This window comes from Hyaena hyaena, unplaced genomic scaffold, assembly GCF_003009895.1.
Source record: "Hyaena hyaena isolate Hyena2069 unplaced genomic scaffold, ASM300989v1 scaffold_63, whole genome shotgun sequence".
NCBI classification, from domain to species: Eukaryota; Metazoa; Chordata; class Mammalia; order Carnivora; family Hyaenidae; genus Hyaena; species Hyaena hyaena.
The window spans coordinates 3,977,488-3,994,321 of NW_024080695.1; the positions used below are offsets into that span (position 1 = coordinate 3,977,488).

Sequence of the window (16,834 nt, forward strand, 5' to 3'; positions counted from 1 at the left end):
AGGGGCCTGGGTGTCACTGACAAAGAGGGTGGACAAGGCTTGGGAATTCATTTTGGCAGAACCTCCCTGTTCTCTTCAGTCTTCCAGGTTGACTCCTGGGAGGGTATCATATGAAGGCTGTGAAGCACAGACAATAGTTTGGAAATTGAAGACTCTCCCACTGGGTCCCAAATGCACAGTAATTCTACACCTTGCTACTGCTTGAACATTAAAGGAATTTTATATTATATATGGCCATTAATAAACATAAGGGTCAGGATTTTGGCAGAGGTCTGGCCCTCCCCTCAGTTAGAAGTGTGGGTTCACATGGTAGTGGTCTGGCAACAGGAGCAGAGCCCCTTTCCTTCTGGATGCTCCTCAGCAGAACCCTCCCTTGGGGCCAGGAGAAGTGGCTGTCTCCCAGCTCCTGCCTTCAGCAAATGAACAGAGCACTCAGTCCCTGGAGACACCCATCAGATTCCCTATCAGTTGTGAATCAGGCTCCAAGCTCCCTTCTGGGTTTTCAAGATTTGTAACGATTGCTCAATCTTGTGTAAACTAGGCTGGCATTTTCTCTTGTTACCAAGATGTATTTTTCTATGTTAGTTAAATGTATAATTTGTGTAATTTTGTACATTAAAATGTATGCTTTTTCACAATTAAAGTTTTTTTTCCCTTTTGAATGTCTAACTTACTGATGAGTTTTGGTGGAGAATAGTGTCCTTCTCAGAAGTCAAATCCACTTTGCACAAATAACGAAGTGACTTCCTTTATGGCCCTTTATAAGGCTGTGTTAGTTTTCTATTGTTGCTGTAACACATTACCATGAACCTAGAGCCTCAAAACATAACATGCCTATTATCTTACAGCTCTGGAGATTAGAAGGCTGAATTGAGTTTCACGGGGCTAAAATCAAGATCTCTGCAAGGATGTGTTCCTTTGGGAGGCTCTGGGGAGAATTTGCTTCCTTGCCTTTTCCAGCTCCTGGAATCTGCCTACAGTCTTTGGCTTATACTCTCTTCCTCCATCTTGAAAGCCAACAGCGTAGCATCTTCATATCTCTCTGAGTCTGACACATGCTTCTGTCATTATGTCTTATTCTCTGACTCTGATCTTCCTGCCTTCCTCTTTTGTTTATAAGGATGCTTATGATTACATTAGGCCACACTGGATGATCCAGGATATTCTCCCTTCCCAAAATCCCAAACTTTACCACATCTGCAAATTCCCTTTTGCCATGTAAGGTAACATCTACACAAGTTCTAGGGATTAGGAGATGGGGATCTTTGGGAGGGGGATATTACTCTGCCTACCATAATCCCCTATGAACTGACTTGGAGGCAGTGGGAGCAAAAGGCAAACATTTTAGAATCAAAAAGGCCTGAACTTGAACTGTAACTCTGCCACTTGTGGCCACACAACTTTAACTGGCCTCGCAAATTCATACCTCACAATAAACTACAATTCCCTTCCCCTCATGTTTTTGGGAAAGCATTGTTTTTACAACTGATACTTGTTAAAAATATCTATTTGCATTTGTTTGCCCAAAAGGGGCCCTGATGGAGAATACGCATTGGAACTGAATGGCCTCTCCTGTTCTCTCCCTGTTGCCATGTGATGACGTGACCCTTCCTGTTCTCTGCCATCACCCCGGAAGCTCCCTGTTCTCTGCCATCACCCCGGAAGCTCTCATGGGCTGACAGAATGAGCTCCTGGCTTGTCCTTCGCCCAATGCCATGGTTTAATTCACTTGTGATAACTCCTTCCCTGGAGAATTGAGAGCAATCAGAGAACAAGATGGGGAAGGTCACGGCCATCCTCCGGCCCAAATGTAGATTGCTCAGGTTTCCTGGGCTTTTCTCTGCAAGCCTCCATCAGATGCTATTCTCTTGGACTCTCTGCAGGCTGGTAGATGCATTTCCTAACTTTCACCCCCAGCTTGGTTTCTGGCCTCCCTTTCTGTGCTATGCTTGGGTTACTGCCCTTGAATGAAGAGACATTGTAGGAAGCACCCAGACAAAGCTGAGCCAAACCCTGGCATGATCACCTCCTGGCAGTTAACTGGAGCTGTGAGTGTAAGGTGCATACACCTCAGTGCTCCAGCCTGAAAATGGAGATGGTGTTGTCTGCCACACGGGGCTACTGAGAGAGCTCGTGTCGTGTAAAGCAGAGTGTAGTGTGTAGAGATGAATGGTGTGTGCATGGATCCTTATGTATATGTGGCTGACACTCCATAGAAGTCAGACCCCCCACCTTGTCTGTAGGGGAGCAGAGGAGTCCTGAGGAGTAACGCAAAGTAACATACAGTGGGTGACCAAATGTATGTTGGATAAAGGATGAATGATTAGTTGCCCCACGTTGTATGGAGGACACGATTCTAACCCCAAAATCTGGACTATCCCAGGCCTGTTCCTTTCCCGCCCCCTCATTGTACATGAGCAGGGGAGGGACAGAGAGAGAGAGAATCCCATGCAGGCTGCAAGGTGTCAGTGCTGAGCGCATCTCGGGGCTTGATCTCAGGAACTGTGAGATCATGATCTGAGATGAAAGCAAGAGTCAGATGCTTAACCAACTGAGCCACTCAGGAGCCCCCACCTTCCCCCCTCCCAGGCCTATTCCTTTGTCTCCCTTCCCCTAAAGGGATATATTCAGCCACATGTCTTGAGGAGGGTAACAAGTACTCATTAAGATGCAGACTCTGGGACTAGATTACTGTGTCTAAATCCTAAGCAGCATCATTTACCAGCTGTGACTCTAGCCAAGTCACTTATCTCTCTGAGCCTTAGTTTACTCATCTGTAAAATGAAGCTACTTGCATCAAAAGTTGCTGGGAAGCTTAAAAGAATTACTATATGTAAAGTGCCTACCATGGTCCTTGGCATGTAGTAAACTCTCTGTAAATGGGAGCTTTTGTTTTCCTTTCTTGGCTCTGCAAAAGGTGACTCTTCCCTTCCTTCTTCTTTGTCCCACTATCTCCTAGTCTTGATAGCTGCCTAGTTCTAGCTCTTTCCCACAGTGGAAAGTGTTTTCTTGGAAAGCAGTGGGATCTCCAGAACCAGGGGGTATTTAAGCAAGGAGAGACTGCCTTCTCAAAATGTTGAGAGCAGATACAGGCATGGAGGACTGACCTCAAAGTTCGGTCTAACTCAGAATCTTGGATTCTCTGGTATTTCTGTGGGTGTAGTGGCTATGAATACTTGTGAAGCTTTGGGAGAAGTTTCAGGGTGGGCTTCATTATGAGATTCCCTTGCCTGGGATATACTGGGAATAGTATTTCCCAGGACAGATGGACGTTTTTATTGAAAACACTAGCAATGAAGCCTAGAGTCCTCCAGGCCTCAAGAGGATTATTTGTGACAGAAAGCTGTCCAGGGTGCTCAGGGACAAAGGAGTGAGGAGGGCAGCATGAGGGATGGGGTGGATAGAAGAGAGAGTTGGGGGGGGGGTTGATATTCTCTGTTCTTATGTTTTTTATGGTCAGTACTCCTTGCACTACTGTCATACATGCTTCTTTGAAGGCAGGGGCTTTATAAATACTCCTTTCTATGTTCCCAGCATGGAAAAAGGACTTGCTAAATGCCCACTGAGCTCCCGACCTGGCTGGAATAAGATCCGAGGGACTACTCCTCTACTTTCACTACTCCTCTCGTTTCCTCATCTTCCAAGTGGGCAGTTTGTTACAGGGTTGAAAGACAGTAAATGCGAGGAGGTGTCAGCTACTATAAAGCCAGTAGCCCTAGAGCGATCAGTCCATGGGTTCTGGCAGTCACAAGAATGAGACTGTGACTCTGGCTGTCGTCTGGGACTCCAGAACTGGCCAGACCCGGTGCTGAAGGGACAGCTCCCAGAACAAGAAGACCAAGGCAGGGTGTGAGGTCAGGCTCTCTTCCCCCTGCTGCGGTCCCCACTCAGCCCCAGATGCTGCCTGTCTGGACTCGCCCGCAGAGGGTCGGCAGCTGGTGCTTCCATCCGTGCAGAAAGAGCAGCTGGGCTCGCCAGGTCCCCGGAGACCCTCAGGCCCCTCTGCGTGATAATAATCGTGGAAAAATGAGGGACAGTGTCTAGAAAGACACATGGAGCCTGGCCTTGAAGAAGAATTGAGGGGAGACACAGATGAATGACCCCCAAGACCCCATGCCTTCCACCTGGCCTAAGTCAGAGGACGCCTGGGACCCTCGATTGCAAGCTCCTGGCACATTAAGCGTAAGCAGTACAAGGTGTCGTGGGAGGTGACCCTAGAATGGGGAATATTTATGTCTGGGTGACTGACAGGAGAATGTGTGTATGTGTGTTCATCTGTCTCTCTGTGTGTCTTTCTCTGGAGCGCTCCTATTTAAGCTTCCAACTTTCCTTATTTCTGGTGTGGATTTCTGTGTGGGTGTCCTGACTGGGTTTATGAGTGTGCTTGTGTGGAGTCACCTTGTGAGTTTGCCTTTGGTATGAGTGTGTGACAATCTCTGTGTGGAGTGGGTGTCGTAGCAGTGAGCAATGTGTACGTGTGTGTCACTGGATCCCATGCAGGAGTGTATTTCTCTTGTCTGCCTGAGCCAATGGGGCCGTAGCATGCCCCTCTCGCCTTGCCGCATCAGCTTTCCTGGCACTTAGCAGCGCCTGGTACATTATGTGTGTGTTTGCTTCCTTCTTCCCTAGAATGTCAGCTCCCAGAGGGCAGGACTTGGCATATGTTTTCCACAGCGCTGTCCCCAGCGCCTACCGCGTGCTAAGCACCAGCGGGCACTCGATAGAATAGTGTGGAGTGAATGAATGCTGGGTCCAGTGTGTGACTGTTTCTAAGCTGGTGCAATTAATTTCGGTGTCATGCTGGGTTGGCAGTGTCGGGTGACTATGAGAATTTACGGTGAAGGTGTGTGTAATTGGCACGGATAATGTACAAGCTTGTACGTGTGTGCAAAAGTGTCTCTGATATGAGTGAACGAGCCTGTGTGTCTGGAGGAGCGTGAGTGGAATCGACTCTGGTGTGTGTGCTAGCATATTTGTGCATCTCTCACGTGTTTTGTGGCGTAATTGTCTGGTGTGCTAGTGCGAACCTGTGTGTGCCTGGAGAGTGTGTGTGCGCGCACGCGAGTGTGTGTGTGTGTGTGTGTGTGTGTGCACTCGAGGCTCCCACCCCTCGCTCTCCTCGCGCCCTGCGCTCGGCCTGGGGGCGGGGAGCGGGGGTGTGGCGAGGGCGCTGCGGTTCGGCTGCCCGCCCTCGGCGCTGCGGCTCGGGCACGTCACTGTCCCTCCCCGCCCTCGCCGCGGTCCCCGCCCCCCCCCCCCCCGGTCCTTTGTAGCCGGCCGCTCCGCTCGCCCGCAGCCGCCCGGAGGCCCCGCCCCGGCCCCGCCCCGGCCCCGCCCCGCCGCGCGCCCCGCCCCGCCCCTCCCCGGGCCGCAGTCGCGCCTGGGCCGCCGCGGGCCCGCAGCGAGCGCGGAGCACGGCTCTCGGCGGTGGCCAGGGCCGCGGGCGGGCGGGAGCGCGGGCGGGCGGCCGGCCTGGGACCGGCATGGCGGACCGGCGGCGCGCGTGGAACACGGAGGACGACCTGCCCGTCTACCTGGCGCGGCCGGGCAGCGCGGCGCAGACCCCGCGCCAGAAGTACGGCGGCATGTTCGCCGCGGTGGAGGGCGCCTACGAGAACAAGACCATAGACTTCGACGCGTACAGCGTGGGCCGCCGCGGCTCGGCGCGCACGCCTCGCAGCGCTGGCCGGCCCGACGCCGTCGGCCTGCCGGGGCCGGGCGGCAGCGAGGACACGGCCAGCGACGTGAGCGAGCTCTCGGGCTCGGCAGTCAGCTCGCCGGGCGAGCGCGAAGAGCGCCCACCCGCGCTGCGCATCCGATGCCCCGCGCCCCGCGACCTGCCACTCGGCCGGGACAATGGCCAGGTACCCTCGGGGCGCGCGCGGACCGGACGGGGGGGCGGGGCCCTCGGGGCAGCTGGGCGTGGAGCCGCCCGAGGGCAGTGCTGGAGCCGCTACCGCCGGGCTCCCTGAAGGCCCCTCCCCCACTCCATCACCCCGGACGGTCGGAGAGGTGGTGCTGTTTGGTCGGGGATGGCCAGCATAGCCCGTGAGACCCCAAACGGTCCTTCGACACCCTCTTCTGCAGAAGGGGAGAGCAAGGTTCTGCGAAGGGGAAAGTAAGTTGGCTAAAGCTGCCACATGGACCCTTAAAATGCGAGGGCACCTCTGGGGTGAAATAACCCAGGGATCCCCATTCTCTGCTTAATGAAAAGGAGGGGAGCTCCTTTCCGCATTCGTCCATTCATTTATTCACACACTCATTAGTCATTATAGGGCACCTGCTGTGTACCAGGCTCTGGGAGAGGTTCGGTGAGACGTCTGTGGTCGCACAGGTTAAAGCTGAAAGAAACCTTTCCCGTGTGCTCCCTCTGTGCTCTCTAGGGCAAAGGTTTGGTTAAAGATGTAGATGAGTCGGGCAGATAGAACTCGAAACTGCTGTCCCCAGGCACCGACATCTTCAGGGGACGCTCCCGAGTCCTGCAGCACGACGCCAGTGTGCCCTCTTCCCAGAGCAAGTTGGAGGCACCGCGGAGATTTGAACCCCAGTCTTTAGCTTCTCAGACTCGGAGGTTTTTATCCTCGAAAGTGCAGGCGCAGCAGGGAGAGGGAATGCCAGGCCGTGGGCCCTCTAGCTCTTCTCCCTTAAGCTAGAGGTCGCCAGGGAATTGGAGGAAGATGGATGGACAGACAGCTCGGCTTTGGGATTGTATGTGTGAGGGTCGAGGCCAGATGCCAGGAAAACGGAAGTTAGAACGGCCGAGGGCCGGCGAGCTGTCCGCTTAGCCAGGAACTCGAAGCCTGAGCACTGCTCAGGCCCCAGACCCCTGGTAGGTGCTGGGGAGTCTTGGTTCAGCACGCTGGCCCCACCCCAGGCCAGGGTGGACGATAGAGTCATTGTGAGAATTAAATCAGTGCTGGTAGTGAGCCATTCAATAAATGTTCGTTTTTGAATTTTACTATCATTTTTTATTAACCCTTCTCCTCTTAAGCACTATGAAAGGAATAAAGCGAGAGGGAGGAAGCAGAGCTCCATCCAGACAGAAATCTGGGAGGGCTTCCTGGAGGAGTGGGGGCTGGGGCAGCCCGCGGCTGATAACGACGCAATACTGGGTCGCCTGCTGCTCCCATTCCGCCGCGCCTTCCGCCTGGCGTCCGGGTGGCTCGGGAACTCTCCGTGGTCCTGAATTCGGCGCCCTGAAGGGGGAGGTCTACAATGATGGTGTGTGAGGTGAGGGGGCGGGGGGCAAGGGAGGGAGGGGTCAAGAGAGTCATCTTCTCTTCCCCACCCCTTCTTACTCTTCCCTCACCACCTCCTTCCCTGGTGGTCGACCTCACCTGGGATCCGGGCTTCTGAGCCCGAGCAGGAGGCCTCAGGGCTGTGGATCCAGAAGCTGGGGTCGGTACCGGGAAACCCTGGCTTCCGGCCGAGGCACTTCGCCCCCTTGAACCTCAGCTTCTCCACCTGTGAAATGGGGATATGGCCTTTTTCTCCCAGCCGCCCACGAGGCGTGGTGGAATATCAGGAAGGCGAGAGCGCTTTGTGCGCGTCCGGGGCAGCTTGGAAGGGCGTCCCTGACGAAGCTACGGTCAGGGTCCCCAGCGCCGGCAGAGCCCCCGGGCTCCGGCAGGGAGGCACTTGGGGACGCCGGTCGCTTCACCTCCTCCACTCCGCCCTCTCCTCCTCCGGCTCCCTCTTCCCTTCCTCCATGGCTTCTCAGGGACTGGACAAAAGGCGGCGCCTCCAGCGCGCCTAGGGCTCCAGAAGCCCCTGAGGTTCGGGACTGCGGAGCCCAGGGGCTCACGGTCTCCCTAGAGGCTGCGTTTCACTTTCTGTGGACCGGGCGGCCCCCGGGCTCGGGCTCCGGGGCGGGCTTCGCGGCTCCAGGGCTTTGCAGAGGGTATGGGGCCGGGAGTCGTCCCCTCGGCCCGGAGAGCCTTCTCCTGGGAGGGAGGAGGGGTTTCTGCAGCGCAGGCGCAGCGTTTGCGGAGGCCCGAGGCCCAGCGACTGCGGCGCTTTGTGCCCGGCAAGTCTGCTCGGGAGCAGCGATCTGTTCGGCCAATCGCGAACGGGTGCCCCTCCCCCGACACGCACGTGGTCTCGCCCCCAGCCCCGGAGCCTCCCTGCCCGGACTGGCCCCCGGGGACGTCCTAGTGCGTGGCGCCTAGGACTGAACGCCGAGGAAGAGAATGCAAGCGTCGTGGGAACGGACACCCGCAGCTTCTGGTCACCAACTAGGATTTAAGCCACAGCTCGAGCCCAGAGGCCAGGCTGGAGGAATGAGTGTGGGAGAGTGAGCTCTAGAGAAGGTGTGCGCCAACTTGGCCTCAGATACTGTTCTGCGTAGCTAACATACTTTGCACCTGAGATATCATTTTATTTCTGTAAGCCTCAACTTCCCACCTGTAAAATGGGGAAATTGTGGTCTAGCGTTCCTGGGATACTAAGATGCTTCTCTTTTGTGAACCTATAACCCCACCCCCATTTCAAGGCCAAGGCATCTCTGGATTTCTGGTCTGGGTGACTGGCCTCTAGGAGGCCTGTGAAGGTAAGGGCTTCAGGCCTCAACCTGCTTGGGTGGGGGGGCTTTACCACCCCTAGCACACCCTTCCTCTGGGTGGCAACTCGAAAGTAAAGAAGTTGGGTCTTCTAAAAGATACCGTGGTTTGTATCTTGCGGGCAGAAAGTGAATGGCAGTGAAAGTTAGCATTTTATTCTGTCTGTAGATTTGGGGCACCTGTCTGGGGCTGTGGGGGCTTGCTAGGACTCCTCCCCCCCCCCCGTCTTCTTTCTTTTCTCCTTTCCTGTCAACGTGTTTATTAAGCTATGCCCCGGCCTCCTGCCCACCTCTCCCCAGGCAGGCAGGACATCCTACTCTCCTCTTGTCTCCTAGCCTCCCCCGGGGTCTGTGGGGACCTCCGTGCCACTGGTCTGGCCCTCCAGGCAGTCACTGGTAGGCAAGACTGTGGGGGTGACCTAGTGGCCCCAGAGCCAGGCCCCTGTGTGACGGGAAGTTGCTGCAGAGGGTGGAGCCGGTCAGCCATTAATTAGGTTGGGGCCTTGTCTCTCTTCTCGTGCTGCGCTCCATTGGCCTGGCAGCCAGCCTCCTGTTGAACCCTCAGGGCGGCTGATTCGATGCTGTGAGTGGGAGGGTGGCAGAAGCCATGGCCTAGGAGTCTGGGAGATGGGTCACCTTTTGTCTGGGGTTAGATATTAAGAAAGAGGGTTGAATAATGGCTTGCAGGCTTTGGAGCTGGAAAAATGCTTAATGTAGCTCTGCTCAGGGAGTGTGCACAGCGGATGGACAAACGGAGGCTGCGGCACGAGAGGCGGGGAGGGGGAGGGGGCCGCCGCCGGGCCGGGTCCCCAGGGCCCTGGAGGCCCCAGCGCCTCGGGCGGGTCCCCCGCGCCCGCCCCGCACTCCCTCCCGCACGCAGCTGTCCCCAGGCCCGCAGATGCGGCGCCGCACACCTGTGGCGCTGCCGCGGGCTCCGCCTGCACCGCCGACGGCCGTCTCTGGCGTTTAAAAGTCCCCTGAGAACGAGACCTCCCCGATCGCGAGAGCGAGGCCGGGGCGCAGCCGAGGGCGCGCGCGCGGGGCGGGGGTCGGCAGCGCTGGGCGGTTCGGGGGGCGGGGGGCGGAGTGGGGGGGGATCGGAAGGGAAGAGCTTCCTGGTTCGAGCCGAGAGGGGCGAATCGGGCTCGGCTCCGCGCCGCCGGGAGGAGCTGTGTGTCTGCAGCCCCCTCCCCCCGCCCTCGCCTCTCCCTCCTCCCCCCGCCCCCCTCACCGAGCCGGGCGGCGCAGGCAGCGCGGCGGCGGCGAGCGGGCCGAGCAGCCGGGGCAGCGGGCGCGCGGGCAGCCGCGGGCGCCGAGCCTCCGTCCCTCTCTTCTGCCCTCCCGGCCTCTGTCGCCGCGCCCGCGGGGAGCGCGACCCGTTGAGAACCGGGCGGAGCGAACAGACAGCCCCTCGGGTCCGCCGGCCGGGCCGAGGGCGCAGCGGGGCCATGTCTTACCAGGGCAAGAAGAGCATCCCACACATCACGGTAAGCCGGGCCCCCGCCCCGCCGTTCTTTGTGCCGTGGGGGGGGGGGGGCGTGGGGGTCGCCGCCAGGGTCGGGATCCGCGGCGGGGGGGCTGCAGGGGCGGCCCCCGAGGCTTCCTGCGTGGCGGCGGGTGGGGCGGGGCCGCTCGCAGCCTTGCAGCCCCCTCCCCCCAGCCTCTGGGGACAATGGTGGGGGGGAGCCCTTCAGGGCTAGGCGGGGCTGGAGTCTCGGGTCCCTCTCCCCGCGGGCTTGGCGCCCCCCCACCCCCCCGCCACGGGAAGTACCAGAGGGTGTCTTGGACCGGGAGGCTGCCGCGCTGAACAAAAGAGGGAGGGGCGCGGGGGCCGAACCCCTCCCTCCAGCCCTGGAGCGGGGATGGGGCGGGGAGGGCCGCGCGTCCTGCGCGGGGCCTCTGCCTGGTCCAGCTCTCGCCGCCGAGTTCCTTCCACGCCAGAAGAGGGAAAAATACCGACCTCTGCCCGCCCCCCCTTCCCCCGCCCCTACCCCTGCCCGTACTGATGGAGTGGAAGTCTGGACCTAGAAACAGCGCCATGATGGAGGAGCCCCTCCCATTCCTCACCACGGCTAAAAATAACCCTCATGGGGCTGAAATGGCAGCTGTGGCCCCAGAAGGGTTAACACTGGGGGGTAGGAGGGTAGTGGGGCTGAGCCCTCAGTGGCTGTCTCTGGGTGTGGCCGGAAACAAAGGATCCCTGCTTTGTCTTGGGTGGGGAGCTGAGGGCCAAGGACACAGTGGTGGGGAGACCTGGCCTCCACCCCATTCCCTCCTTGGCACCAGAGTGGGCCCAAACCAGCCCTGAAGGCGCCGGGGAAGCCAGTGGGCCTTTGGTGGTGGATGCTGGCGTAGCCAGGTGCTGGGTGCTGGCGAAGCCAGGTGCTGGGAGGTGGGATTCTGGGTGTGATAGAATCCTCCAGCATGACACCTGAGGTTTGAAGACAGGAAAGGAGCATACTCCTACTCATTTATCCAGAATCCTGGCTCTGGGAGCCCTGGGGTGCCTACAGGAGGCCAGCCTGGGGGAGGGGGAGGGCTCTCACATTTCCCATTCACCTGCCTTGTCTTTTGCAGACATTATTTTACTGAGTCTTCTCAATAAATGCTTTGAGGGAGGCATTGTCTCCCTAAACCTCCCAGAGGCTGGAGCACTGGCTGGGGCACGAATGAGAAGAAGGTTGGGTGAGAGCCCGCCCCATGCCTCCTGTCCACCTGTGGGCTGAGTCTTCCTTTAGGAAACCCCTTCTGGGCTCAGCTTCAGGTTTTGCCAGCAGACCTTTGGTGAGTTTGTGTCTAGAGGTGTGACCCCTGAGGGCAGAGACCACCTCTACCGCACCCATAATCCCTGCCTTCTGAGACACGAAGGTGCAAGTGGCCAGCCCTGTAACACTGGTTGCCTGTGAGTCACTGGAAGAGGTCTGCTTGCCCCCAGGTGAAGCAGTGTGGGAGGAAAGTGGAGGAGAGGGGGTGTTTGAGCAGGTCCCTGCCTTGGGACTCTAGAGGCCTCCCCCCTGAGGGGAACCAGGGCATGTGATGGCAGTGCTGGTGATGCAGTGACAGATGAGTCAGGAGCCTTGGGTCCCACTGTGGCTGTGGCCCATGGCAGGTCTGTCCACCTCCCCCCCCCCAGGACCCCAATCCCAAGAAGGCAGTTTCGCCGGATGAATTTTGAGGCAAGTCTGTAAGGATGGTGCCCCAGACTTGAACAGTTCTTAGTCTACAGGGACACAGCGGCCACCTGCCCTCCTGCTGTGACCCGCGGAGTGGAGGGGACTTGCCCAGGCTTTTGTACCAGACAGATCTGGGTGTTCATCCTTGCTCTGCCGACCCTCTTGGCCTCCGTGCTCTGATACCCCATATGGGCCAACACTGGCCGCTTCCGAGGACCAGTGAGCATCCGGGAGGACTCTGGCAAAGCGCCTAGTGCGTGTTGGGCACACAGTAGGCGCAGGTGGGGCTGCTGGCTGATTCTGCTGCTTTAGTGTTTGTGTGAAGCCAGTAGTCAGGCTTGTGCATCAAAGAGAACCAAATGGAGTGGTTCCAGCAGCTTCAATAGCTTGGAGAAGTGGGGAGGAGGTGCTGAGAATTATACTTAGTTCTTGGGAAGGAGGCCCTTGATGAGCACTTGTGTTTTATTTGGTCCACATAAGCCCACTCCATCCAGAAAGATCTGTGGTTTAAGGAAACAGCAAACCAGAGAGGAGGGACTTGACTGGAGCTCCTTTGCAGGCCCCTCGGCTTCCTGAGGATCTTTCCCTGATAATGTCCATGTTGTGACAGGGACTAGAATGCCATTGAGTGAGTGGGAGGGTGCTGTGGCTTTCCTAATGCTGCGCTCCTGGCTTGCGCCCCGTCGTACTCGTTCGGTAAGTTAATAGTAAGCACTGGTCTGTGCCGGGCACTGTGCTGGGTGAGAGGCCAAGCAGGAATGAGGTGGGCTTGCCCTTGCCCTTCCCAGAGTTTGGCAAAGACTGACATTTCTACCTGAAATTGCATCAAGGTGTGGGGGCTGGTGGAAACCACAGTGGGGAAACTCTCCCTAGTCCTGGGATGAGGGACAGGAAGGACAGGGAGGAGGGGGGAGTTTCTGCGTGAGTGGAGGGAGCCCCAGTGGCAAATGAACGCGGCATGCTGGAGAAACTGAAGGAAAGTCCACCTTGTGGGAACCCGACTTCTGCTTCCAAGTGTGGCTGCTCTGTGCGGTTGGAGCAAATCCTGGCTGTTTTCAGTAGCCATGGTGGGCGTGGCCTGTGGAGGGGCTTGGGGGTCGGAAAAGACTAAGAAAAACTCAGCTCATCCCCAGGGACCCCACCTGCTCCAGGTTTGGTCACTGTGTGCCCCTGTGAGCCTTAGCGTTGTCATCTGGCCAATTAGGGTAAGGTCCCAGCTTATGCAGAGAATCCAGAGATGGGGAGAGGGTACCTTGAGCAGAGGGGAAAGGGCAGGGCTGAGTTAGGAAAATGTTCTACCCACCTCGATTGTGAGTGGGCACCTTCCCTCTGTTTCCCGCCTCAGCGTTTTCCCCGGCAGAGAGGAGGGAAAAAGCAGAAACACTTAGCTTCAGCCCCCAAGGATTGTTTAAAATATTTACGAAGCCCTCTTTCATGTGCAGCTTTGTAAAAAATTAATGGCACAGCCAGGGATTAACTTAGGCAAAGCTGTTCCTGGAGCCACTGCAGTGGTTAAGTGGAATATCCTGGGTGTGGCTCTGAACAAACAAAGGCACATGGCTTCCTGGCCCCACAAAGCTCTAGGCTCCCAACAGAGCCACTAAGGAGGGTGGGGGCTGCTCAGCTGTGGGGGTAGACAAGCGTGTCCGCCACCGTGGTGAAGAATTATTATTATTAAAAGTAGGACTTCATGAGTACTGGTCATTTGTGGTTTTGCACGCTGTTAGAGCATTCACCATGACCTCCGTGATCTCTGACTCAGTGTTCAGAGCACTCCCAGGAGGGAGGTGGGTGAGTTTGATCATCCCTGTTTCCCAAATGAAGGCTCACAGAGCCTTAGTGGCATGTAAAAGTTCTTGGAGTGACCTGTGGAGGAATGAACAGCCAGATTCAAGCAGAAGGGAGAGGATGGGCTGGGCTGCCTGCTCTGAAAATCACTCTCTGGTTGAAATCTGTACATGTTTGTGTGTGTGCACGCTTTCGATCGAACAGTGATGATAAGCAGGGGAGAAAGACATCAGTAAGGAAAACATCAGGGTCAATTAATGACTCTCATGTGCAAACATGTGAAACACACGTGAGCCCCACATGCTTCTTCCTGAGGATGCCATTCTGTGTATTAATAGGTATTCAGTTTATTTACCCCCACCCCCCTTTTTTTTCCACACAAAGGCTTTGTGATGCCTACAGAGATTTGTCATGGATCTAGTGAAATCACGGAATACCAGGGCTAAGGGTGGAGGAAGAGCAGGGAACAAGCCTGCCAGTGTTTCAATCCACTGGAGGTGTGCAGCTGGACATCTGATATCGATCCGGAGCTTCTAGCATCCAGGACGGCAAAGCAGACATGCTCAGTGATGTCAAGTTCGTGACCAGAGGGAGGCAAGTGGGCTGTATTCTCAGGGGAAAAAAATTATTTTGTTTAAAGTAAATTCTTAAAAAAATTTTTTTAATGTGTCTTTATTTTTGAGACAGAGACAGACAGAGCGTGAGCAGGGGAATGTTCAGACAGAGGGAGAGGGAGACACAGAATCGGAAGCAGGCTCCGGGCTCTGAGCTGTCAGCACAGAGCCTGATGCGGGGCTTGAGCCCCCGAACCGAGAGATCGTGACCTGAGCCGAAGTCCGACGCTCAACTGACTGAGCCACCCAGGCGCCCCTAAATTAAATTCTTAAAAAAAGTGTCTCAGAGAGGGTAACCTTGATCTTGTTAGGACTCCTTCAGTAATCTAGCCCCAACTTAGCCCTACATGTCTGTGTCTCATGATAAACTTGGCCCAGACTGAAAACAGGGAATCCACGTGATACAGCATATGTGAATGTGCCTGGCACACTGTAGGTGGCTGACAGATGATCGTCTCCCTCTCCCAACTCAGGCTCTGTCTTTGAGGAAACAAAAATTCAGGATGGCGGGTGAGCAGCAAGTGTTGGCCACATGTCTGTTCTGTTCTTTGAACTGTGCGAGGTGTGACAGGCAGTGAAAAAAAAAATCCCCATTTCATGACCCAAAGCCTTAGCAAGCTTACCACCTAAGTGGCAAGGTGCACACATGAGCACCCAAGAATCACAGAGCGCAGGTGTTAGAGGGTCTTGGGCAGAGGGAGACTCAGTTTTGGTGGACGCTATAGGAGGTGGCTTCTTGAGGCTTGGGAGACAATGTGAGCTAGATGTTCAAGGATTTAATTGGTGGAGACAAGGGAAGAGCATGTAAGACATGTGAACAGCATATACAAGATTTGGACTGGAGAATGAATATAGTCAGAAGAGAGTGAGTGGTGAGTCACAGATAGATCGGGGGGTGAGGAATTTGAAAGAAATGTGAATTCTATAGCGCTTTGGAGGTCGGGTAGAATGTACTCAACATGACGGAGGTAGCAGATAGATTCAAACTCTGGCTCAAAGGTAAGTGGGATATTTGATTTTGGGCAAATCACCTCCTTTCCCTGAACTTCAGATTCCTTTTCTCTATAGAGTTGGATTAGAGGATTCAGTTCCGAGTTTAGGATACTCTGACTTTATTTTGTGGGTAACAGGAAGCCACTGAAAGTTCTTGAACTGGGACGATAGTATCATAAGGTGGCATGTAAGAGTGTGGATTCTGAAACGGGACAATTTGGGTTTAACTGCTAGCTCTTCTACTTACTAGCTGCGTAATTTGGGCAAGTCACTTGTTCTCTCTATGCATCATTTGTAAAACGGGAATAATAGTGTCCCACAGGGTTTTTCCCCCCAAGAATTAAATGAGTTAATATAATATGTGTAAGGTGCTTAGAATAGTGCCTGCACATGGTGTGTCCTCTGTAGGTTAGGTGCTATTCCTCTTACCGTGGGAAGGTGTATTAGTCAATGTTGTTCTATAGCACACAACCACCAGGTCTGGTTTTCAACAGCAGACATTGAATTCTTGTTCACGCTAAGTGCGAGCCGTGGATTGGCTGTAGCTTTGCCCTTGGATGCTGTTCCTGTGTCTCCCCACTTTGAGACTCAGGCTGAAGGAGCAGACAAGGGAAGTCTGCTTCTTGAGGCTTAGGAGACAATGTGAGCTAGATGTTCAAGGATTTAATTGGTGGAGACAAGGGAAGAGCATGTAAGACATGTGAACAGCATATACAAGATTTGGACTGGGGAATGAATATAGTCAGAAGAGAGTGATAGCAACTGGTAGCAACTAGAAATGCCTTTAAGAGCTTGTGTTCAACTGTGGCTCATAGTCACACGGCCAATGCAAGTCCCACGATCCAGACCTAAACTGATGGAGAGAAGCCTTATGTTAGATTTTCTTAAGGAGATATGAGGGTTAAATGCGAAAATTATGGCACATCAAAGGTGATATTGGAGCCAATGATGAGGTGGTCAGGAAGCATAAGGGGTGAGGTTGGAAGAAAAGGCACTTGAATTGAGTGGGGAATGAGCACCTCACTGAGGGGTCTCAGTGGACAACTGGAAATCTAGATTGGAACAGGGGTCAGAGCCAAGGGACCAGATATGGTAAGTGGGGACCCATTACAGGAGGCACTGGTAGAAGATCGGAGATATTCTAGAAACCAGTGGTTCTCAGCCCATGTGCTGTGAGCAGAGTGACACATCAAAAAAAAAAAAATCCTCTGCAGATGTGCTGCTAAATTTTGATCAGCATTTAAAATTTATATTTGTTGCAACAAAGTTGACACATTGTTCCAGTAACATGTATCAGGTGGCATCCTACGCGCTCACAAGTGCTCACAAGCTGGGAGGTATTGAATGAGCGTCACTTTTTGTCAATCAAAGGAAACTCCTGCCCTGGAAAGAAACCATCAAGAGGACTTGCCCTTGAGTCTATAAGAAGGACAGAGTCAGGGTAGTGCATAGTACCAGGGTGCTAAAGAGTAAGCATGGGGCCCGAACTCATGAACCGTGAGAGTGTGACCGGAGCCAAAATCAAGAGTCGGACTCTTAACTGACTGAGCCACCCAGGCGTGCCTGGACGTGTGTTCCGAACACAGGGTGAGATTCATGGTCCTGGAGAGATGCAATGAGGAAATCATAACTTTGCTCTGAGAAAGGAACTCTGAGTCGGCGTTGGTGGCTTGGGAGAAGGAGTGGGGTCTAAGTAAAGTAATTCATGG

The 16,834-nt window shown here is 55.1% G+C and overlaps 1 protein-coding gene across 2 annotated transcripts in view; it reads left to right on the forward strand.

The window, feature by feature from the left end:
- The first annotated feature begins 5,483 nt into the window (after positions 1–5,483).
- The window catches only part of CRMP1 (collapsin response mediator protein 1), a 76,198-nt gene continuing 64,847 nt past the window's right edge, over positions 5,484–16,834 (forward strand). The window contains exon 1 of one of the 2 annotated variants that reach the window (XM_039232030.1): positions 5,484–5,864. In XM_039232030.1, the coding sequence (XP_039087961.1) occupies positions 5,484–5,864 (381 nt within the window). Of the gene's footprint in view, positions 5,865–9,889; positions 10,045–16,834 lie in introns of those variants that run through there. The other variant, XM_039232031.1, reaches the window with a different exon arrangement.